We start from the raw sequence: 25,741 nt of genomic DNA, 5'->3' as shown, positions 1-25,741 counted from the left end.
TGTGTGATGTATGTAGGAGGTGTGTATGAGTTGTGTTGTGTGTGAGGTGTATGAGTTGTGTTGTGTGTGAGGTGTGTATGAGGTGTGTTGTGTGTGTGAGGTATGTAGGAGGTGTGTATGAGGTGTTGTGTGTGTGAGGTATGTAGGAGGTGTGTATGAGGTGTTGTGTGTGTGAGGTATGTAGGTGTGTATGAGGAGTAGTGTGTGTGTGAGGTATGTAGGAGGTGTGTATGAGCTGTGTAAGGTATGTAGGTGTGTATGAGGTGTGTTGTGTATGTGAGGTATGTAGGACGTATGTTGTGTGTGTGAGGTATGGAGGAGGTGTGTATGTGGCGTGTTGTGTGTGAGGTATGTAGGAGGTGTGTATGTGGCGTGTTGTGTGTGTGAGGTATGGAGGAGGTGTGTATGTGGTGTGTTGTGTGTGTGAGGTATGGAGGAGGTGTGTATGTGGTGTGTTGTGTGTGTGTGTGAGGTATGGAGGAAGTGTCTATGTGGTGTGTTGTGTGTGTGAGGTATGTAGGAGGTGTGTAGGAGGTGTGTTGTGTGTGAGGTATGTAGGAGGTGTGTATGTGGCGTGTTGTGTGTGAGGTATGTAGGAGGTGTGTATGTGGCGTGTTGTGTGTGAGGTATGTAGGAGGTGTGTAGGAGGTGTGTTGTGTGTGAGGTATGTAGGAGGTGTGTATGAGGTATGTAGGAGGTGTGTATGTGGTGTGTTGTGTGTGTGAGGTATGTAGGTGTGTATGAGGTGTGTTGTGTGTGTGAGGTATGTAGGAGGTGTGTATGTGGTGTGTTGTGTATGTGAGGTATGTAGGAGGTGTGTATGAGGTGTGTTGTGTGTGAGGTATGTAGGAGGTGTGTATGTGGCGTGTTGTGTGTGAGGCATGTAGGGTGTGTGTATGTGGTGTGTTGTGTGTGTGAGGTATGTAGGAGGTGTGCATGAGGTGTGTTGTTTGTGTGAGGTATGTAGGAGGTGTGTATGAGATGGGTTGTGTGTGTGAGGAATGTAGGAGGTGTGTATGTGGTGTGTTGTGTGTGAGGTATGTGGCGTTTTGTGTGTGTGAGGTATGTAGATGTGTATGAGGTGTGTTGTGTGTGTGAGGTATGTAGGAGGTGTGTATGAGGTATGTAGGAGGCGTGTATGTGGTGTGTTGTGTGTGTGAGGTATGTAGGAGGTGTGTATGAGGTATGTAGGAGGTGTGTATGTGGTGTGTTGTGTGTGAGGTATGTAGGAGGTGTGTATGTGGCGTGTTGTGTGTGAGGTATGTAGGAGGTGTGTATGTGGCGTGTTGTGTGTGAGGTATGTAGGAGGTGTGTATGTGGCGTGTTGTGTGTGAGGTATGTAGGAGGTGTGTATGTGGCGTGTTGTGTGTGAGGTATGTAGGAGGTGTGTATGTGGCGTGTTGTGTGTGAGGTATGTAGGAGGTGTGTATGTGGCGTGTTGTGTGTGAGGTATGTAGGAGGTGTGTATGTGGCGTGTTGTGTGTGAGGTATGTAGGAGGTGTGTATGTGGCGTGTTGTGTGTGAGGTATGTAGGAGGTGTGTATGTGGCGTGTTGTGTGTGAGGTATGTAGGAGGTGTGTATGTGGCGTGTTGTGTGTGAGGTATGTAGGAGGTGTGTATGTGGCGTGTTGTGTGTGAGGTATGTAGGAGGTGTGTATGTGGCGTGTTGTGTGTGAGGTATGTAGGAGGTGTGTATGTGGCGTGTTGTGTGTGAGGTATGTAGGGGGTGTGTATGTGGCGTGTTGTGTGTGTGAGGTATGGAGGAGGTGTGTATGTGGTGTGTTGTGTGTGTGAGGTATGGAGGAGGTGTGTATGTGGTGTGTTGTGTGTGTGAGGTATGGAGGAGGTGTGTATGTGGTGTGTTGTGTGTGTGAGGTATGTAGGAGGTGTGTATGAGGTGTGTTGTGTGTGAGGTATGTAGGAGGTGTGTATGTGGCGTGTTGTGTGTGAGGTATGTAGGAGGTGTGTATGTGGCGTGTTGTGTGTGAGGCATGTAGGGTGTGTGTATGTGGTGTGTTGTGTGTGTGAGGTATGTAGGAGGTGTGCATGAGGTGTGTTGTTTGTGTGAGGTATGTAGGAGGTGTGTATGAGATGGGTTGTGTGTGTGAGGAATGTAGGAGGTATGTGGTGTGTTGTGTGTGAGGTATGTGGCGTTTTGTGTGTGTGAGGTATGTAGGTGTGTATGAGGAGTAGTGTGTGTGTGAGGTATGTAGGAGGTGTGTATGAGCTGTGTAAGGTATGTAGGTGTGTATGAGGTGTGTTGTGTATGTGAGGTATGTAGGACGTATGTTGTGTGTGTGAGGTATGGAGGAGGTGTGTATGTGGTGTGTTGTGTGTGTGAGGTATGTAGGAGGTGTGTATGTGGCGTGTTGTGTGTGAGGTATGTAGGAGGTGTGTATGTGGCGTGTTGTGTGTGAGGTATGTAGGAGGTGTGTATGTGGCGTGTTGTGTGTGAGGTATGTAGGAGGTGTGTATGTGGCGTGTTGTGTGTGAGGTATGTAGGGGGTGTGTATGTGGCGTGTTGTGTGTGTGAGGTATGTAGGAGGTGTGTATGTGGCGTGTTGTGTGTGTGAGGTATGGAGGAGGTGTGTATGTGGTGTGTTGTGTGTGTGAGGTATGTAGGAGGTGTGTTGTGTGTGAGGTATGTAGGAGGTGTGTATGTGGCGTGTTGTGTGTGAGGCATGTAGGGTGTGTGTATGTGGTGTGTTGTGTGTGTGAGGTATGTAGGAGGTGTGCATGAGGTGTGTTGTTTGTGTGAGGTATGTAGGAGGTGTGCATGAGGTGTGTTGTTTGTGTGAGGTATGTAGGAGGTGTGTATGAGATGGGTTGTGTGTGTGAGGAATGTAGGAGGTGTGTATGTGGTGTGTTGTGTGTGAGGTATGTGGCGTTTTGTGTGTGTGAGGTATGTAGATGTGTATGAGGTGTGTTGTGTGTGTGAGGTATGTAGGAGGTGTGTATGAGGTATGTAGGAGGCGTGTATGTGGTGTGTTGTGTGTCTAAGGTATGTAGGAGGTGTGTATGAGGTATGTAGGAGGTGTGTATGTGGTGTGTTGTGTGTGTGAGGTATGTAGGAGGTGTGTATGTTGTGTGTTGTGTGTGAGGTATGTATGTGGTGTGTTGTGTGTGTGAGGTGTGTGTGAGGTATGTATGGGGTGTGTGGTGTGTTGTGTGTGTGAGGTATGTAGGTGTGTATGAGGTGTGTTGTGTGTGAGGTATGTAGGAGGTGTGTATGTGGTGTGTTGTGTGTGTGAGGTATGTAGGAGGTGTGTATGTGGTGTGTTGTGTGTGTGAGGTATGTAGGAGGTGTGTATGTGGCGTGTTGTGTGTGTGAGGTATGGAGGAGGTGTGTATGTGGTGTGTTGTGTGTGTGAGGTATGTAGGAGGTGTGTTGTGTGTGAGGTATGTAGGAGGTGTGTATGTGGCGTGTTGTGTGTGAGGCATGTAGGGTGTGTGTATGTGGTGTGTTGTGTGTGTGAGGTATGTAGGAGGTGTGCATGAGGTGTGTTGTTTGTGTGAGGTATGTAGGAGGTGTGCATGAGGTGTGTTGTTTGTGTGAGGTATGTAGGAGGTGTGTATGAGATGGGTTGTGTGTGTGAGGAATGTAGGAGGTGTGTATGTGGTGTGTTGTGTGTGAGGTATGTGGCGTTTTGTGTGTGTGAGGTATGTAGATGTGTATGAGGTGTGTTGTGTGTGTGAGGTATGTAGGAGGTGTGTATGAGGTATGTAGGAGGCGTGTATGTGGTGTGTTGTGTGTCTAAGGTATGTAGGAGGTGTGTATGAGGTATGTAGGAGGTGTGTATGTGGTGTGTTGTGTGTGTGAGGTATGTAGGAGGTGTGTATGTTGTGTGTTGTGTGTGAGGTATGTATGTGGTGTGTTGTGTGTGTGAGGTGTGTGTGAGGTATGTATGGGGTGTGTGGTGTGTTGTGTGTGTGAGGTATGTAGGTGTGTATGAGGTGTGTTGTGTGTGAGGTATGTAGGAGGTGTGTATGTGGTGTGTTGTGTGTGTGAGGTATGTAGGAGGTGTGTATGTGGTGTGTTGTGTGTGTGAGGTATGTAGGAGGTGTGTATGTGGTGTGTTGTGTGTGAGGTGTGTTGTGTGTGTGAGGTATGTAGGAGGTGTGTATGTGGTGTGTTGTGTGTGTGAGGTGTGTCTGTGTGAAGTGTGTGGAAGAAGAGTGTGAGATGTGTTTGTTTTTTTCAGCATTAGCAGACTTACGTGCACTGACCCGGGACGGTGCAGCTTCCATGCAGCTCACTGCAGCCCTGCTTACAGATCGCTATCTCACACACACACACACACACACACACACACCATTAATCTCTCCGAATAAAACAAGGTTTAATAAATATTAGGTCAGTGTGATATGTATTTCTAAGAGCTGCAGTTCTGCACCTTCCCAGAAAATCAACACCTTTTCACAAGCCCTGCCCCCAGGTCAGGCAGAGACAGGTACGTGTGATCCTCCCCCTCACATCTGGATCTTCACTAAACCTTTCAAAGAGCTAACCTATCAACACACACACACACACACCTTTCTTGCAGTCGGATCCAGTCCAGCCCTCCAAACATTGCAGGTTGCCGTGGTGATCGCACTCGAAGTGGCCAAAGGGGTCGTCGCGAGGTCGGCACAGTTTGTTGCACTTGTTGCCATAGTAATAGCGATCGCAGCGCACACGTACGCTGTATTGGAACGTGGCAGTCCGGCCGCGGTGCTGGATCAGCTGACGCTCATCACCAGGGTTCATCTCTCCACGATACACACTGCGCTCTATCAGCTGCTCCTCATCTGCCACCACACACACACACACACACACACACACACACACACACACACACACACACAGTCAGCATCCCTCATCCATGAGTAAATAGTTTTACACATTTCTACAACTGATTTTGTCTTTGACCTTCCAGGTAAAAATATCCATTCACACCACAGTGCTGTTGAATTCTGGATTCTGATTGGTCGGAAGGTGTTGATTAGTTTTCTTGAACAGCAGCTCTGACAGTAGTGCAGCTCAAAATAATTGTTATTGTTTCTGTCGTGACAGTTCATTCACGGGGATTTGGACAGCACATGCTCCTTGGAAACCGATTTTAAAAGCATGTGTGTAATTGTTGTTTTCTGTCAGGTGGTGTTTTATGGAAGGAGTCTCTAGTGTCAGCGTGGTGTAACACTCAGTGGTTCAGCTGTAATGGAAAAAGGAGCAGCTGGTGAGGGAAAAACGATTACACAACATTAAGTGTAACTAGAAATGGATAAAATGTACAAACGTTGTCCTTTAATAAATGAAAAAAACTAACTGTTAGCAAATTGCTGTGGTACAAGAGGAATAAAACCCTTGTTTTCACCAGAGAATAACCGCACTGCAGGGTGTTCAGAGTAACAGTGCTTCATCAGACCACCCTCTCTTTGATTACTTCCCTCCAACAGCATAGCACGGAGTGTGTTGTTTCTTCATGAGCAGTGTTAAAGGAGTGCACTGGGCTTGTAGGGAGTGTGGTATTCAGTGTACATTCCCCCGAGAGGCTGCTGTGTAAATCCTCGATTAATCCCCTCCACGTCATGTTGTGATGAATATTTGTATGACTGGATGCAGGCCAGCGCTACACCCTTCCACAACAACACGGCTCTCTAGGAAGTGGAGGAATTCTCCGACGGCTCCTGAGTGTTTTACGGCTTCCCTGTGAGAGCGCACGGGGCGACTCGGAGAAACGCCGGAAATTAGAAAACATAAAAAGCCCAGGCGGCAGACTGCTAGAGCTCGATAAGAGCAGCGGCCTGTGCCCTTTCCTGCTTTTCTCAAACCTCAGAAACTCTCTCTGTGTCTCTATCTTTCAGGAAGCAGCGGCCTCTCAAGTCTCAGACTGTCGGGAAGCCAGAGAGGAAATAATACGGGGGAATTGATGCTGAAGGGCGACCAGGGGAAACTTTCTCTCTCTCTCCCCCGTCTCTCTCCAGCTCTCTCTCTCTCTCTCCCCCACTGTCTGTCTCCAGCTCTCTCTATCCCTCCACATCTCTCACTCTGTCTGTTTCTCTCTCTCCATCTCTCTCTCTTTCTCTCCCTAATTCTCTGTCCATCTCTCTCTCACTTTCTCTCCATCACTCACTCTCCCTCTCCCTCTCATTCTCTTTCCATCTCTCTCCATGTGTCTCTCTCTCTTTGTCTCTCTATCCATCTCTGTGTCTCTTTCTCTCCATCTCTCTCTCCCTAAATCTCTCTCTCCCTCTATCTCTCTCCCTAAATCTCTCTCTTTCTCACTCTCCATCTCTCTCCATCTCTCCCTAAATCGCTCTGTCTCTCCCTCTCTCCACCTCCCTCTCTTTGTCTCTCTCTCTCTCCATATCTCTGTCTCTCTCCAGCTCTCTCCCTAAATCTCTCTTTCTCGCTCCATCTCTCTCCATGTGTCTCTCTCTCTTTGTCTCTCTATCCATCTCTCTGTGTCTCTTTCTCTCCATCTCTCTCTCCCTAAATCTCTCTTTCTCTCCCTCTATCTCTCTCCCTAAATCTCTCTCTTTCTCACTCTCCATCTCTCTCTCTCTCCATCTCTCCCTAAATCGCTCTGTCTCTCCCTCTCTCCACCTCCCTCTCTTTGTCTCTCTCTCTCTCCATATCTCTGTCTCTCTCTCTCCAGCTCTCTCCCTAAATCTCTCTTTCTCGCTCCATCTCTCTCATTCTCTTTCCATCTCTCTCTCCGTGTCTCTCTCTCTCCACCTCTTTCCCTAAATCTCTCTCTTTCTTGCTCTCTCTCTCTGCATCTCTCTCTCTCTCTCTTTGCTGTGATCTTCGTCACCTTTCCGGTTGTGTACTTAATACAACTTCCATTGATGCTTCCTGTTTTCTGCTGTTCCAGCTCTGTCTTGGCCACACCCCCAAGAACTAAGGTGAAACATGTTTGCTAAGGATGTAAAAATAGTAAACTTTAAACAAAATTAAACTGTCCTTGTACCTTTTACTTGAAGCACAATGACTAAAAACATGAGGACGTTATCACTGAACGCATGAAAGTGACCGAGCGATTTACTTTAAGTCCAAAAAAAGGTCACGTCGATATTTCCATTGAGAAAGTTCCTTGTATTCAGAAACGTATTTCACTCAGATATAAAACCTGAAAGCCTGAACATCTGCTGAGTTTTTCGTAAATCGTGGAACAGAAATAACATTGCATTATGGACTGAGGTTAAAAGTATTTACGTCCTTTTTTCTCAAACAGATTAAATAATGAAGTGAACTCAGTATGATACAGTTTCATTACACACTCTGTACACACGCATGTATTCACCACACACTTTATACACTCTTCGAGGATGTGTGCACTCGTTCTGATGTCCCGTCCACATTTACTCCCTGGTTTTCTCTCTCTATCTCACACACTCTGCACACACACTTTCTCCCTACATGGTCACAGGGTTTGAGAAATAGAACAAAACACTTTGGCACACTGTCCTAATTTTAGCCTAAAAAAAGGAGTTCGCGTGCTGTTTCCCATCAAGCATGTCATCGCCTCTCTGCTTTCCTTTTTTCGTTCTCTATCTGCACTTAGGAAAAAAAAAGGAAAGGGACATTACACTCATTGCCTAATTCGTTTTCTAGCAATTAGTTATAAAAATATAGACCAATCATTCAGGCTGTCGAAAGTGAAGGAGACAATTACAGCCTGTTACTGGGGAGAACTCGGTGTGTGTGTGTGCACGTACGTGTGCATGTATTTTCAGGTCCACTAATCTTCTACACACACACACACACACACACACACACACACACACACACACACACACACACAGGAGTGGTCGCGATGAACAGGTAAGAGTCATGAAGCTGACTAGTGAAGAATAAACCATGATGGCACACGCTGTCACAGAAAAACAATCAACACCTTCACTGTGTGACCAGTCAAGACTGGAGAATGCAACACTGCTGTGCTGTAACGGTGCGTTCAGCAGCGAGAGAGCCATCCATTTCCTCTGTGAGTCCGAGTCTCTCGGCGCTGAGCAGCTACAGGACTGTTGGTGGCGCGTCTTGGGCAGCGGGGCGGCAGAATAAAGTTGAAGTCCGGACAACTTTATGGTAATGAGCTTTGACGCAGTTCAGTGGGAACCCATCAGAATTGAGAAGAAGTGCATCGGTCTAAAGAATCCTTGAGAACACAGTGGTGTATATTTTGCTTCCATTCAAACCGTTCCTAAATCCAGTGAGGGAGAAATTACTCACTGCGGTGGTGAGTTTCCCCGTTATTTATGATGTGTCTGTTTGCAAAACTATTTATTGGCAACGTTTTCACTCTAGATGCATGTTTTCTAGACAGGAACACAATTCATTGCCTCAAAACAACACCGATTTGACCAGCTACAGTATTCAGCCATGAAACCTCAACCAGGACCAGAACCAGAGCTACTTTAATGTCGGCTCCACACAAAGTTACGTTCGTGTTCTTTAAAGACCAAGGTGAGGAAACGTGTCCGAAACACTGCATGTTGAAATCTGACTTCGCGTCAAGACAGAAGTCACCACACCACATAACAGGCTTTGAATTTGTTTGTCATGAGTTTATTCTGATTAAAATTGGAATGATAATTATTCATTATTTTCCTTCATTGATCGATTTCTTACCTTCACATTTCAAAGATTTTATGAGGTTAACTGAGCAGTTGGAACAAAGGTACCAGCTGACGCGGGTTTCCTTTACAGCTCCTTTCAATAAAGTTTGCAAGACGAAGCTTTCGGAACGAACTTGTCGCGGCCCTTTTCATCTCCCTCACAGAGCGTCTATGAACTTCGAGAGCGTCACTGGGGGGCAGCCAGGATCACATTTTGATGCTCTCGCTATGTTTGAACTGACTGCACTGTAATACTCATTATACCAGAAGGTGTTGATTGATTTTCTGTAACAGCAGCCCCGACAGTCGTACAGCTGCAAATCGTAGGTTTCAAATAGCATGTTATCGTTTCTATTGTGACGGCTCGGACACATGAGGAGGAGACTTTATTAAACGGAATTAAAAAAAAAAAAAGAGTAAGGTGTTCGGTCAATGTTTTGTGAGGACAGTTATGGAAGGAGTCTCCAGTGTTGCGCAGTGGAACAGTCAGTTCTGTGGACATTCCACACTGTTTAACAAACTGCTGTGCTATTAGAGGAATCTCTCTCTCTCTCTCTCTCTCTCTCTTCATGGAGTACACACTCATTTCTCCATTTAATAAGATAACTAGCTCATGTCAAAGCCTCGGGTCGACTATGCAAGTCCAGACACACACACACACACACTCGACTGCGTAGAGGGGGGTGTACCGGGTATGTATGGCATGCAGTTGCATTGCAGCTGTCCATGCTGTCACAAAAACACACACACACCAGTGGAAAATAACAGCAGCCAACGGTAATTAATAGCTTAACAAGATGGGTTAATGTGTACACACACACACACAGAGTCTGAGATCTTTTCATCGACCCAAGGAACAAAAAAAAAGTGCTCTGTCTGAGTGTATTAGTTTATAAGAGGGTAATAACAGTGTTATAAATGCTGACTTGATCATCACACCACCCAGTCGTTGATTATTTTCTACAACAGCACAACACGGTGATTTATTTGCTTGTTTATTATATCAACACGTGTGTTTTATTTGGAAATACGCCACTCATATTTTTCATACGAATGACACCAAGGACATATTTTCCAATATCTTCACTTGTGAGGAAATCGATGAATTGCTTTGATAAATTTGGGGACTTTTTGTTTGTGAATGTGTCGATATAATAAAAAGAAAATCACACACTGTCTTGAAGATACAGTATGAAGTTTATCTTCTTGTGTTGAAAAACTCGCATTTTTCATACGAAATACTGGTACATCACGGATCTGAGGGACATATTTGAATAATATTGGCTGGTGTTGAGGGGTATATCAGATATATTCCATTCAGCTAGCATGATGCTGAACGGGTCAACGATGAGTAGCTGAATGGAAAATATCAGAGACGCCAGCCAGTATTAGTATTATTATCCATACACATTCCTTTCGGCTGTTCAACGCGTCTTTCTCTTTCAAAATTCTCTCAAAATCTTCCGTATTTAATGAAGCAAACCTGTCGGCCATGTTTGTTGACAAATTGTCAGTCGCTCGCTAGTGCGGAAGTTTTACGTCTCCGACGCGTGACGTCATGTTGTCTTGACAACCATGCAATATCATAAACCATATTCAACGCTCATTCTCCGTTGGGTAGAGTGATGCAATACACAGGATAAGTGATATGCTAACAATATTGCATGCTATTGAACCAAATGAATGAAACCTGCTAGAAGGGAATAGAACATGTTTTTATTCCATCGAAAAAGTGTCCTGGATGTGTAATAATTCCTGATATTTCACTCCGATGACATCAGTCCCAGTGTTTTCCCGCTGACGAGATGTGCGTTGGCAAAATGGCGAACCAGTTCAAAATAAAAATTATTTTGATTAACTTGTGTTTTTTTTTTTTTCTGGATGTGTCCACATAATATAAAGAACTTTACACAGTGGTGTGAAGATATGAAGTTTATCTTCGAGCGGTGAAAATATTTTCACTTGTTCGCTTCACTCATTCGAGATACATACATTCACCACTCGAAGATAAACTTCATATCTTCACCCAACCGCGTAATATCCTCTAAATACACATATATTATATTTTATATATGACATACAGACATATATCTATTTTTATAATCATACATCTGTGTATGTGTGCGCATGTGTGTATGAGAGACTTACTGTCAGCAGTGACAGTGCTGTTGTCCCAGTCCCACGCCTCCATGATCAGTGTGTACGCTCGCTGGGGGGGGTAAAGAGAGGGGGGGGAGAAAGTCAGTACACAGTTCTCACACACACAAACACATGCAGACACATGCAGACCCAAATGCAAACAGTGCAAAGTGTGTGTGTGAATCATAACAGTGTGAATATGAGAATAAGCTGCTTCCCACGCTATGGTGACTGATTAGCTCAGCAATAAACTAGATGATCGCTGAGAAACTCTGTGTGTGTGTGTGTGTGTGTGTGTGTGTGTGTGTGTGTGTGTGTGTGTGTGTGTGCGCATGAGAGAGAGAGAGAGAGAGAGAGAGTTCAGGTTCTCCAGATCAGTTTTCCGTCCACACTCGGACACTGGTGTGTGTTCCTGAAATCCACAAACATGAACCACACAGCTGAACACTATGATGTTATGGAAGCTGCCATCTTGGATCCTGGACAACCAGAATCACATCTGAAAACAGGAAGTAATGCGGATGACTCGAGAGCTGCAACGATTCTGTCCGTCAATGTATTTTATTGAGAAACAGGAAGTCAGGGACGGTGACGTGTCGAAGGGCTTGACTGATTCCCACAGCAGCCAACAGCGCTGACACTGGAGACTCCTTCTGTAAATAAACGTCTCCTTCCAGAAAACATCACCGTATTGAGGATTACACACGCTGTATGTTGTTACCATAGAAACGATAGTGTTATTAATTATTAAGGCATGAGCGCATGAATATACGGTAAACCTGTGATTTGTCAGAGCTCCTGTTATAGAAAATTCATCAATATTTTCTATTAGTAAACTGCATGACCAAACTGGCAGGACGATAAACTCCTACTCAGCAAGCCAGGAGAGCAGCTTACTGTGTCACAACACTCGTATAAAACATCGATTTTCATTTCACACACTTCAACAACGTCATCTGAAGCAAGCGTGTAAAGATCGGAGTCTGTATTTATAGGAAAAGATTTTGGGTTCCAGGATTCTGAATCACTTCAGTATCAAACTAAACCCCACCACCTCCGCCCTGTGCTCGGATTGGATTGGTCTCTCTGCCTAAAATCCCCTGCTGAATAAATCCACATGCAGAACCTGATTTCCAGTTGATGTTTCCTTTCATGTCTCTTTGATCAACATGTTTGACGGTTTATTGAATGAGGAAGCTCCTCCGGCTAAACTAAAGCTCAACAGGATGAAATATTCCCCTCAAATGAACAAACCCACTTGTATTTCCGGATCTCGCACGAACAGGTTTCGTACCACAATCAAAAAGAACGTCTCTGATCACTGCCGGATCTGTTTCCTAAAACCAGGAGCAGGAAAATCTTTACGTTTTCACTTCAGTTGCCATTAAAGACATCTTTTTTTCCCGTGCATTGCCATGTTCAGTGGGTGGGAGGGCCACACTCTGTCTCTCACCTGTCAATCACAGCAACAGTAGCCAATCATGGGCACCTGTGAGCTCAGGTATGTAGAAGACGGTAGATAGCACTTGCATCCAATTTACACCATGACACTCAACTGAACTCCGCCCTTTATTTCTTTTTTTCACGTTTAAGGTCTTTACACAGCCAGCCCTACGCAAATAAATGATCCGAAAGTGTGAAAAAATCGTTCATGAATTTAACGCAACAATAATATTCACATGAAACACGATACAATGATGCGAGCATTCCACAAAAACAATCACTTGATGATGGACTCGAGAAGTGATGATGAGCTGACACTTATTCTTTAACAAAAAGGAAAAGTTGGCTCCATCCTACCCTGAGCAGGTGGTGAGAACACGGGGAGGTTCACTGCTTGGGTCAGGAGTTAATAAGACTGATATCAATCTTCACCACATCACAAAGTCAGCGACAGACTATGGACTATTCACTCACCATTTTAATTGATGAGCTCCTCCCCTATTTTTTTTCCAGTAAGCAGTGCTGGGTTTTGAGACACAAACTGACACAGAGAGAGAGAGACGCCATGACGACAACTGTTTCCACAACCTGCACCCTGATTGGTTGAACGCGTTCCTTTCACGGATGAAATATTGTTGCAAAAAAAAATAAAAGTCAAATTTTCACATATGCCCATGAGTTCTTTGATGTGAAAGTCTTCGTTTACAGGACAGTTGTTCTGAAAAATATACTGTATTTTCAGACAAAAAAAAAATCATAACGACAAATAAGACCTTCTGACTTGTAATTGAAGCGAGTGATCTTTATGGTTTCAGTGAAAATCAATCAAATTAGTTTGCTTTTTTATGTTCATTAAAAAGAAAACAGGCGTACCAGCCTTTAAATGACACATTTCACGTATTGTCATCTGACTGGACACGCTGCTGCGATAAGAGTAACGGAAGCAGCACTGCACGATTAATTTAATGCTGCTCTGCAACATCGGTGTCATCACACCACATCACTCTAGGGGTGTTCACACGGCACATATCTGCATCGATGCTGCACCGATGTATTTTGTTGCGATATATCTTACACCGGTGTAAATTTTGTGGAGCGTTCACATGTCACAAACCTGCTTACTAGAGAGAAGCGTGTCAGCACCGGTGCAGCCCCACTCGCGTTCACACGGCAGTTTTTGCGACCGTGCTATGCGATAGTAATAATGCGGAAATGAAATATGCGCATGTGTGAAAATGTACTTCCTTTTCCCGGTTGTCATGGCACCACCAAGCGCCGGGAAAACAACGTGGATGAAGACACGCAGTTCTGTTGTTGTTGATATTCGCCATTTTGGAAGCGCAAAATACCAGGATGCAAATTATGCAATGCCCATATGTAATCAACTCTCCTCACGCGTAGCGAGTCTACCCCTGTAGCGTTCAGACGTCCCATTTTATATCGGTGCTGCCCCGCAAACTAGCATTTACTCCGGAGTAAATTTCTTAAACCACCTCCTGAGCAGGGTTAGATTTGCACCGGTTTAAGCAGCTTTCAGGGGCCACACCGGTATAACTTTGTACCGTGTGAACGCTCTACCGGGGCAGCCCCGGTACTACACCGGAGTAAAAGTTGCCGTGTGAACACCCCTTCTGACCTGTTGGTTTTTGTAGAAATCCAGTTGCCAGATTGGATCCACTGTTCCGATAAAAACGACAGGAGATTAAATGAGGTGTGTGAGCGATGTCATCTCATCTCATCATTTCTAGCCGCTTTATCCTGTTCTACAGGGTCGCAGGCAAGCTGGAGCCTATCCCAGCTGACTACGGGCGAAAGGCGGGGTTCACCCTGGACAAGTCGCCAGGTCATCACAGGGCTGACACATAGACACAGACAACCATTCACACTCACATTCACACCTACGCTCAATTTAGAGTCACCAGTTAACCTAACCTGCATGTCTTTGGACTGTGGGGGAAACCGGAGCACCCGGAGGAAACTCACGCGGACACGGGGAGAACATGCAAACTCCGCACAGAAAGGCCCTCGCCGGCCACGGGGCTCGAACCCGGACCTTCTTGCTGTGAGGCGACAGCGCTAACCACTACACCACCGTGCCGCCCCTTTTCAAAGATGTAAAATAAATAAATAAATAAATAAAACCCCACCCTACAACATCTACAAAAAATAAATTACTTAAATTTAAATACATTCTCATACATTAAAAAAAAAAAAAAAAAAATCACATGTGACAATTTATCGCAATACTGATTTGATATTATAGCCTTCTGAAAATACTCAAACTGTGAGCAAATTTAATCAAATTTTCCCTTTGAGCCCTAATTTATCAACATTTCATATTAAAGTTTGATTTTTTTAGTATGGATGCGTTTTATGAATCTCATCCTGACTTTTTAAATGCGCGCACACACATATATAGGCACAACTGTCAGCAATGAAGCATCATAAATAATGAGAAATTCCTTGTTTCTAGCGCGTGCATAAATGTGCATCGTTGCTCATTTTAATACTGACACGCCCACTATTAACCATATATGGTATATTCTGGTTCAAACATGTTCTGAAGAAATTAGGCTCCAACACTGAACTCATGTTTCTGTCACAGAGATTTTGACTTTGAAAAAGTTCCATGATTTAATTTTATGTTACTATTTATGAAGTAACAGAACTGCATTTCAGTCCCGCACTTCCACTGGTAGTCGCCACGTTGTTTCACTTATTAATTTCATTACGTCTCAGGAGACGGGTGTCTTATTGCCTTACGGCATCCTCTGAATCAGATAAGTGTCCTCAAAAAAAAAAAAGAAACATGTCAGGAAACGTTTGGACACATCATATGCTGATGAACGCAATGACTTTCTTTTCTGTTTTTTTTTTTTAATAAAATAAATGGCTTCTTGTCCAGAACAGGACGAAATCATGAAAGCGTAGAAGCGGTTGATGAAACCTGCTCGACGTCTGATGATGATCAACTGAAAGTAGTGAAAGATTTACAATTTACTGAGATCAGTAAACAGACGTTGACCCAAAAAAAAAAGATCTTTAGACTCTTTCGACTCAAACAGAGACATGAAAATTTAATTTTTTTTTTATTTCAAATAAATATTATTTGGACGGTCTGCGTTCTGGTGCTTGATAAAGAAATGCAAAATATTTCATTAAAAAAAAAAAAATTCAACTTTTTGCACACAAGTTGAACTAAATACAAATTCTCAAAAAAAGAGAAGTTTATTTATTTATTTTAAAGTAGCACATAGACTCATGTGATCCTGTCAAGTCGCGCACCAACAGCGTGTTCGTGAGGCCGAGCGTTCGGCCGGAGTCACCACCACGATATTTTCCTCACCCACAATTCAAAATCAGGAGACGATGTGTTGTCCTGATGTCAGCTGATTCTGGACACAATGTGCGGATCGCCTTGGATATCGATTTTTTTCAGGACGTAAACAGCGAGGTAAAGTCCAGTGTGAGCTCAGCTTCACACTTAATCATCACAATCCTCCATCCTCGATTGTGTGACGTTCTGGTCCTTTCCCCTTCAGTGAACAAACTGAAGAAAATCCACTGAGCGCGTTTTAACTGTGTTTCGTTCGACAGCTGTTTTATCTTCCAAAGCAGAAAAAATCTGGTGTGTTCCGTATCGCCTCACCATAGGAAGGAGCCAGAAATCAGAAATGCTCCATCTAAACACCACTTTCAGGGCTTTCAGACTTGGTTTAGAAAAAAAAAGAAGCTGAATTAAAAATAGGTATCTGTTGGAGACAATAAGAAGGTTATAAACAGACCTGAGCTATATTTAAAAGGGCGAGATTCGATCACACACACGGCAGGACTCTTCATAAACACTGCGCTCCTGAAACGCTGCCCGCTTTCCTCCGTCACACCCACAGCGGCGATGCGGTAAGCAATCACAGCGCTGGCACGCTTCAGTTCATCACACAGAGAGAAAAATACTCGCTGCTGCATTTCTGTTCACACTCCATCATTTCTTCATTCAGAGCGACAGAGAATCCTGAATGGAGTGAGATGCTTCACCCTTCACGGTGATGAAAATATGATATTTAAGGACATGATCTCAAACAGGAAATGATTTAACACCTGGTTTAATCCTCACACCAACAGCATGTCTAATGTCTCATATCTTGCATCTCATGTCTCATGTCTAATGTCTCACATCTAATGTCTGATGCTTCACATCTGATGACTCCTGTGTAATGTCTCACATCTGATGACTCATCTCTCACGTCTGGCATCTCACATCTAATGTCTTATGTCTCACATCTAATGTTTCATGTCTCAGCAATAAAACACTCATGAAGTGTCATGAATTGTTTTCGTTACGTTTTTTAAAATGATTAAAGAGTGACACGTCGAAATCCTTTTCTCTTTCTTTTTATGGTCACATTTATTGTGGCAGAACGTCCGTGAAATTAGCGAGTTCATGTTCTTGCTTATGTTCTCGCAGTGATAAACAGACGTTCCCACAGCATCAAGGTCCAAAATGAACTTCACCGCACTGTCACGATGTAAAAACAACGTCATGATTAATTAGCAATCGATAGACATTTTTTAAAGGGAATAGTTATATAATTATCATCATCAGTATAATAACTACAATTATACGAGCAGGTCCTGTTTGTCGAGTGCCTGTGGAAAACACCGGAGCTCACTGTGTTGTCGCTGCCATCAGAAAAAAGCTGATCTCTCTGAAATGCTGCTTCTCACTTCTGACATTTTCGTGTATCCGTACTATCACCCGATCACCGCGCTCTTCATTTTTCCTTTGTGGTCAACTCTCTTAGCGGTTAACGCTTACGTACAGTTAGGTTCCACTTGAGCTCCAGCAACGATGGACAGCGAGGGTCAAATCAAAGAATTTCGAAACGTGCCGCTGTTTTCGAATTGGTTTGCGTGGAGAAATGAATCGAGATCCTGATTTCCAACACGATTCTTTTGTCAGGCAGCTCGAATCCTCGTGTGTAATGTGGTGGTTTGCTCTTTTACAATCTCATTTTCCATCTTCAGGGTTTCAGAATCACAGTTTCAAAGATGCCATTCAATCAATCAATCAATCAATCAATCAATCAATCAGTACTGAGGTTGGTTTATAGATCTCTCACACACACACACACACACAAATCCCAGGTGGATCTGGAGTTGCAGCTTCTGTTCTGTCATCGAGAGGCAGCTGTCCAGCACTGAATCAATGATGTCAACACACACACACACACGATATGTCCACATTATCACATAAACTGGATAAACTCAACACTGACCCCAAGCTGAACTTACAAATTTGTGCATTTGCAAAAAATTCTTCAGAAGCCAACCGTTGTCTGTTGACATCACGTCAGATCCAAAAGTTAAGTTTATGAGACTGAGTTCAAATAAAAACACACCGTATTTACAAGATCACTTGCTTTTTTTCCATGATAAGCCGTGAAAACCTGCCAACAAGCCATAGAATTTATCTAATCTTTCTAGATCTGTCCTGATATTCAGCAACATCACATGTCAAAAGTGATCATATGGGTCACTCCCACACACTCTCTGTCATTCTCCTTTTTCCCATACATCAGTGAGAACATGTCAGGTCAGGTCTCATCTCTCTCTATCTCTCTCTCACATGCCAAACCTTTTCATATCTCATCTTACTGAGGTTCAGCATTATTGCAATTTTGTTTCTGGCTAATTTACATCTGTAATCACTGACGTGCCACATTTGAACGCGTATCATTTTATTCGTTTGTTTCACTAGGATTTGTTTCTCATCATCTTCCTCATCATCCCCACTTTCCTACTCCGTATATATAAATACCCCACGAATAAAAGAAAGTTAACACCATAGTTTTGCACGTCGGTATTCAGACCTCAGACGTGACTGAAGCGCTGTTCAGAAGTTAGAGACGTTAGCGTTACACACACAGGGCGGAGTCTGAGTAAAACTCATGGGGCGTGTCTTGTTTTTCATTCCTAAATTGTCTTTTGCTTTCATGTGACATCACATTACATCTGACAGCAAAGGGAAATAAGCGCTGTTTCATTCTTTGGTCCGTATATTCTATTCCTGAGGAATAGGAAACCCGTCTCAGATTATTCTACTCCAGAAAAAGATGAGCAGCCTGAGAGGTGTAAACGAAACGAAGGTGATTTTAATAATCCGAACGTCGAGCGCAGAAAATTAGCATAAGACGACTCTGAATACGCTAAAGTTTCCCTGTGCAAATGCTGATTCGTGTTTTGACTCAGATTCACCGACTCTGAATCTGGCCCTCGATGATAAAACTGCGAGTCATTTCGGACCAAAACACAGACGATCTCTGGGGGAAATGGTCATGTGACCTAAGAAGTGGCAAATACAGGCTACATTAATTTTTATATCTGGTACGTTACATTGCATCAACAATAACAAAATCAAGGTATGGTGTTAGCATGGTTATGCTAGTTATACTAGTGTGCAAAATTAAAGAAACTAACTTATCTGACTGAAATGGTTTTCGGCTAAATTTTCTTCTGAATTATCATTTTAAGTCAGGGGTTCTCAACCTTTTCTACTTTAAGGCCCACCTATTTGTACTTGTAACGAGTTGGGGCCTATTAAAAAAGATCCCCAATTATTCTGGCTCATCTATTCTAGTAGAATCTAATAATCTATTGTAAAGTGTATAATAATAATAATAATAATAAGTAAAGTATTATTTATTAGTTTAAATTGTGTATTTGGTTTTCTTTAACTTCTGTTTAATTTGATATGTTATTTGATTGTATTATCTCATAAGTTAGTTATTCCTTATTTTCTTGTATTTCGATAATGATTTGTTTTTTCTTTTGTTTGATCTTATGTATGTATGTATGTATGTATGTTATAATCAACAGTAATTGTTATGACTATACAGTAATTAATCATAGTATAGGGGAAAGCCCTCGAAAAACCTTGGAGGTTTCTGGTCTTCCCCTGCATGTTCTTTTTTCTCTGTTTTAACAAAATGGCTTGTTTCTTTTATGTGCAAACAAACAATAAACAAAAAAACAAATAAACAAGTGTATTAATGGGATGCAGCATCACTCCCTGTTACAGATGGGAGCCCAGGAATTAAATAAATGCAATAAAAACAAACTGTTTTTAATTGTAGGTATTGTATTTAGGCGGCACGGTGGTGTAGTGGTTAGCACTGTTGCCTCACAGCAAGAAGGTCCTGGGTTTGAGCCCAGTGGCCAACAGGGGCCTTTCTGTGCGGAGTTTGCATGTTCTCCCCGTGTCCGCATGGGTTTCCTCCGGGTGCTCCGGTTTCCCCCACAGTCCAAAGACATGCAGGTTAGGTTAACTGGTGACTCTAAATTGACCGTAGGTGTGAATGTGAGTGTGAATGGTTGTCTGTGTCTATGTGTCAGCCCTGTGATGACCTGGCGACTTGTCCAGGGTGTACCCCGCCTTTCGCCCGTAGTCAGCTGGGATAGGCTCCAGCTTGCCTGCGACCCTGCACAGGATAAGCGGTTATGGATAATGGATGGATGGTATTGTATTTAAAATCATGCATGCAGGTCATTCTCAGTCAAAAGGGATTAATGATCCAAAAGTGGAGTCTGGTCCATGAACACAAGAACTTATTGCCACGTTTGTGTTCAGCAAACAAGCAAGTTATTAAAACCAAGAAGTACACTCAAAAGAAGTAGCTATAGAAAGCATTCAATGGGATTAGATCCTTGCACGCTAACAAAGAAGGATTTTTCCTATGAAAGAAAAATTTATGAGCTAAATTTCATATTAGTAGAATAAATTTTGATCGTATTGTAGCCATAACTAAATACAAAGACAATAGTTATGCATACTATTAATTAACTTAATGTGAAGATAATTAACAGATAATCAACAGATTTAAAAAAAAATTTTTTAAGATTGTGTATATTTTTAATCCTTTGTATTTGTAATTATTTGTATCTGTACATGCACAACCCCACTAGCTCTGCTGATCAACTTATCGTGTTTAAATAAAGTCGTTCATTCATTCATTATGAGTTGGAAAATTATCCATCTATTGAGTTCCCCAACATCTCAGACTACCTGGTGCTGCAGACATCGGTCTACACGGACACATAGATTAGGCCAAAAAAAAAAAAAAAAAGTGTGTGTTTCCGGTTACCCGACCGACCCTAATCCGTACCGCCCGACCCTAAACTTTTTTTTCCCAGTCGCGACTTTTACATATAACCCAACCGCGTGAACCGGAAGTTTTTGCCACTCACTGGGAAAATCAGGGCTTTCCACAAGCGCCGGCTACCGGCCATACAGCCGACTACACAATTAAGTCCAGCCGGCTACTTTAATGACTTATTTTTGTAGCCTACAGGCTCTAAATATTAATTTTCGATTTTAATAAAATTAAATGTTTATCTAACGGACTGACAATAATGTCAAACTGAACCGCACTCATTTAAGTTGTGATTCGCGCTGTTTGTACCGATAATAACCACAAATTCCCCGCCGACTTCGTTGATTAAGGGAGAGTAACTCATCCGCGGCCCCGACATGCGGTGTGTGCGTGCGCACTTGGCGGAGGCAGTAGTGTGTCGGGGCCGTCGGAGGGAACAGAAGCAGAGATAACGCTTATTTTGTCTTTCACCTAGAGACATGATTCAAACTTTAAAACGGAGACAAAATTCTCCTGTGTGGATCTGGCATTCAACTTTTTTGCTAGGTTCTATACTTTTTGATCAGTCACAGATCAAACACCATGAGCACATCTGGAGAAATTCAGGCTTTATAATGGGTGTCTATGGCGTTACACACCAGTGCAGCTCAGGAGTTTAGAGTGTAGGCAGCCTGAAAAAAAAGCTCTAACTTTCTCATTTAAACTGTTTTCTCAGCCACAATTTTCACTCTACACACACAACTTTCTCAAAAGTTGTAGTCACACATTGTGTGAATCAAGACAAGTGTCTACCTGAGCGATAGGATTTACAGTTTTTGAATGAGAAGCCTGAAAGTAAGGAGAGGACAGCCACGCTCTCCCATAGACTCCCATTATAAACGTGGCAGCGCTTTTACTGCAAAATCAGAAAAGTCACTTGTTTTTAACTCGCTCTAGTGTCCACATTTTTTACACTAGGGACAAAAAATTACATTAATGTGTTCATGGGAGCCTTGTAGCACTCAATGTGAAAGAATTTTGTGAATAGCTCCTTCCGTTTCCGTGTAAATCAGCGTTGTTCGAGGAGAGGGAACTCTGAGAAAAAGCGCTCTTTGCTTGTTATATTGTGTCTTTTCCCTGCACCGTTACCAAGGCGACGAGCTCCACTCAGGGAGCAGAGAGGGGCGGGGCTGCTCTCTCTCTCTCTCTCTCTCTCTCTCATGGTGTATTGAGCTGTTATATTTACAGAAAAATTCATGTTAAAAGGTGTCTCATGCTGCATCAGATTCATCAGAAGGTGGTAACTCAGGTGACCTGCAAAGAAATTCATTATATTTTGTGAAATTATTCCTGTCTAAATATAGGTTATGGCAGCCATCTTGAAAAAAAAAATGCCTGCCTACCGACCCTAGTTTTGAAATCTACGTAACCGGAAACACACTTTTTTTTTTGGCCTGAAAACCTGGAAGAGCAGGGAGGAGAACAACTTTTTATATGTGGCTGGGTTAAAGATCTGGGGATCAGGATACTACAAGATAAATCCTGTATTGTTTTTGCCCGGGTAAGGAGGAATTTCTGGGCTTTTTGTACGCATCTTTGCAACAGGTGCTAGGACGCTACAAGTTTTAGTATCAAGTGTAAACAAACCACAGCTGCTCGATTCTCAATCCTCCCTGCTCTACTCTTCCAGCACGCATCACAGATCCATATAACTTACCCACAAACGGATTTATTTATTCGGCCCACTGTGCACGCACACTCGGTGTGAGTGTGCGTGCACGTGCTCTCTCTCTCTCTCTCTCTGTGTGTGCATGCGTGGGTTAAATGTAGAGGAGGAATGTGACAGAAATAGGCTTGTTCTTCTTAATTTACCCACAAATGTATTTATTCCACTTGAAAAGTTTTCAGCAAACCAGCTACCAGATTTGAGACACTATGACATCCTGAACTATTTAGTATTTGGCTTCAAACTTGAATAAAACTTTGTGGCCCACTAGATGGCGCCTCGTGGCCCACTAATGGGCCGCAGCCCAATGGTTAAGAAACACTTTTAAATCACTAAAAACAATTATGACAACTGATTGCAATCATCACGCAAAGGATATTAAGAAGTGAGGAGTGGTAATAAAACCGATTTCATGACATTAGTTCTCCTTAAGTTTTTGGTTAGGCACAAACTTGTGCGCCACCAACTGGAGGAAAGTGTAACTGCAGTGGGAAACTTTTTTTTTTTAAGATCCTTTTCGTGGAATCCATCTGTACATTTGTTAAGTCTGTACCAGTATAATAAAATGAGTCCTAATACACATCTGGATATAAAAACACAGGTAATCCACCATGAGCTGAAAATCATCATCATCATCATCTTCCTCTGTCAGCGTCCCATTTGAGAGGAAGCAGTGAAACAAGAGGAAGGCACTTGAGTGTGGTGTTGAGTGAATTTAAGAGCTGAAAATGAAAGCTGATGATTCACATGTCAGAAAAACAAAGTGAGAGAGAAAGCAAGCAAGAGAGGCACAGCGTTTTCATGCCAAAGAAACGTCTGAGCTGCTGACATCCAGATCTATATCGGGGTTTTCTGGTGCTGTGTCTGTGTCTTTGGGCTGGACTGAACTCTAAAAATAAATCAAAATATAATTCTTTTGTAAATCAATAAATATCTCTATAGAGTACTGTGCAAAACTCTCAGGCATCTGATTATGGTTTGTTTTTCAGACAAACTTTGTTATAGATTTCTATTTTATGACTTCTGTATTATGGAGTCAGTACAAAAACATTTAGAGTTCCAAACATTCGTTCGTTTTCGAGCACAAAATTAAATGTTACAGAAAAAAAAAAAAGTTTGTATCTGAGCCGCATATTCCATAAGAGAACGCTTTTCGGATTAAAAAAGAAAACATAATGAAGGCTGCTGGGTTTTGGTGCAAAATGAAGAAGCAAGTGTGACAGTCAAAGTGTCCAGAAGAACTGTGGCTGGTTCTGGAAGATGCTCAGTAAAACCTACAGATCATTTCCTTATTAAACTGCACTCACTGGACCTCAGACTACTATTTTTTTTTTTTAAAGCAAAGGGTCGTTTCACACCAAATACTGACCTTGCATTCATTCATTTATTTTGGCTTACTGATTACTGTTTATTGTATTTTTTCAATGCTGAAACATTTCATTTCATTACTTTTAAGCCAATTTTGGTCGACAGCATTTCTTTACATGTTCCTCAGACTTTTGCACAGGACTGTATAGATATTACATCGAGTACAGTCATATTAATTAATACAATAATTTTCTTCTCATATATGTGACCCTTTCCGACACCAATTACTATTTCACACGACTAAACGAACAACTGTTTGCCTTTTTTTTTTTTTTTGCTACTGGAACTTTTTCCAATTCCAGAATTCATAACGATGTCATTTTGTCATGTGTGACGGGTTCGCAGAGATTACATGACATGGGTTTTTGACTCAGCAGGATGACAAATCATCAGACTCTTCTCTTCAGCTCTGGAAAGCTGTTTATACAAAAAATAAATAAATAAAAATAAAATAAAACTTTTTTTTTTTTTAAACACAACAGCACACATGTCCCATGTTGTGATCATAACGACAGCAACGCAACTCAGAGCTCGTCTACAAAGTCAAAAATAGAAAATATTTCACCGTGGATCAATTAGATCATTATCTTTTCACCTCTTTTTCTATGATTTGGAATGAGTGATGTCAGACTGATAAATACAGCTATTCAGTTACCAAATTCTTTGCTGGTCTGCATGTAAACGGAAATAAGAGCACACTTACACCCTAGCTAGGGACACTACGCTATAGATGATTTCATTACTCGCTAAGAAAGTGAGATTTGCTTCTTCACCGCACCAGGTGATCATTTTCAGCATCCCTGACAACCGGATTTGGCAGACTGACTCAAAACGATGCATGACATCGATTCAAATCCTGTCATGACCGCAAAAGTTGCACACTTTGCACGACCTTAAAAACGTGATCTGGGGACGAGAGGCATTGGTTGTGTCTTATTACGCATCTGACACATCAAAAGGTTTACAGTGTGACCATGGATGTCTGAAATGAGGCATTATAAAAACGAACGATTCATGAACCTTAGTTTTAAGTGAGTCTCCAGGATGACACCATGCATGTTCAACTCTGAACTGACTTGTGCTCGGAGACAGACAGACAGACAGACAGACAGACAGACAGATAGATAGATAGATAGATAGATAGATAGATAGATAGATAGAATTCATCTCATCTCATTATCAGCTGCTTTATCCTGTTCTACAGGGTCGCAGGCAAGCTGGAGCCTATCCCAGCTGACTACGGGCGAAAGGCGGGGTCCACCCTGGACAAGTCGCCAGGTCATCACAGGGCTGACACATAGACACAGACAACCATTCACACTCACATTCACACCTACGCTCAATTTAGAGTCACCAGTTAACCTAACCTGCATGTCTTTGGACTGTGGGGGAAACCGGAGCACCCGGAGGAAACCCACGCGGACACGGGGAGAACATGCAAACTCCACACAGAAACGCCCTCGCCGGCCACGGGGCTCGAACCCGGACCTTCTTGCTGTGAGGCGACAGCGCTAACCACTACACCACCGTGCCGCCCTATAGATAGAATTGTTGCATGCAATGTTTCCTGAGACATTGGTGGATGGATGGATGGATGGATGGATGGCATACAGACTCACCGGCCAGGCGAAATTGAACGGAATGATTAAAGTCCCAACACCGCTGCCTTTGCTCCGGTTATTATCGAATCCATCAAGCCGAACCGAGTTCCCGCCGATGACGGTCGAGCTCGCCGTTCCGTACGTGCATGGGCCCGAGGTCATGACCTCCACCTGGTACTCCTTCAGGCACGCCCTGAAATACGTTTTGCACTCCACAGTGCCACACTCCTGGCCCCGCCCCACGCCCCTCTCTCCACCGCAGCACTTGCCGTTCGCCAACTCCCCGTTCCTGTTCTCCACGCTGATCACACGCAGCTCCACGTAACCATAGGCACACCAGCACACCTGAAGGAAAACACAGTGATCACAGGAACAGTTACAGTCAGAGTCTGAGCCAAGGCTGACCTGAAAGCTCACAGATCTGACATTCATTTTAGAAACAAGACTTTCAGACCATGAATGTGAAATCCAATGTGATGAGTCACGCGTCCAGAAATAGGATTTTATCCTGATCTGAAACTGGCTTCAGAAGAATCTTTCGGATCAAACCAGTGATGTCTAAGTATCGATTAAATATCTGTTGATCAGTATCGAGGATCTGATATCGGTATCGAATGAATACGTGAAAATATCGAATCGGTGCGAACTCATAACGGGGATAAACACAAGTATGACTGGGTTATGATTAGTCTGATTATTATAATCATATTTAAGTTAAGTATAAAGTCTCTGGC

At 43.0% G+C, this 25,741-nt stretch overlaps 1 protein-coding gene across 2 annotated transcripts in view; it reads right to left on the bottom strand.

Annotated features, from left to right (window-relative positions):
• Positions 1-25,741, bottom strand: part of jag2a (jagged canonical Notch ligand 2a) — an 89,848-nt gene that overhangs the window by 63,702 nt on the left and 405 nt on the right. For both annotated transcript variants that reach the window (XM_060925224.1, XM_060925226.1), the window contains exons 2-5: positions 25,026-25,352; positions 10,750-10,810; positions 4,534-4,788; positions 4,218-4,278 (exon numbers count right to left, since the gene is read on the bottom strand). In XM_060925224.1, the coding sequence (XP_060781207.1) occupies positions 4,218-4,278; positions 4,534-4,788; positions 10,750-10,810; positions 25,026-25,352 (704 nt within the window). The remainder of the gene's footprint in view (positions 1-4,217; positions 4,279-4,533; positions 4,789-10,749; positions 10,811-25,025; positions 25,353-25,741) is intronic.

This window comes from Neoarius graeffei, chromosome 7 (assembly GCF_027579695.1).
Source record: "Neoarius graeffei isolate fNeoGra1 chromosome 7, fNeoGra1.pri, whole genome shotgun sequence".
In the NCBI taxonomy this organism is placed as follows: Eukaryota; Metazoa; Chordata; class Actinopteri; order Siluriformes; family Ariidae; genus Neoarius; species Neoarius graeffei.
Note: the sequence above shows the minus strand (reverse complement) of the source record. Positions and strands in the feature narration are given on the sequence as shown.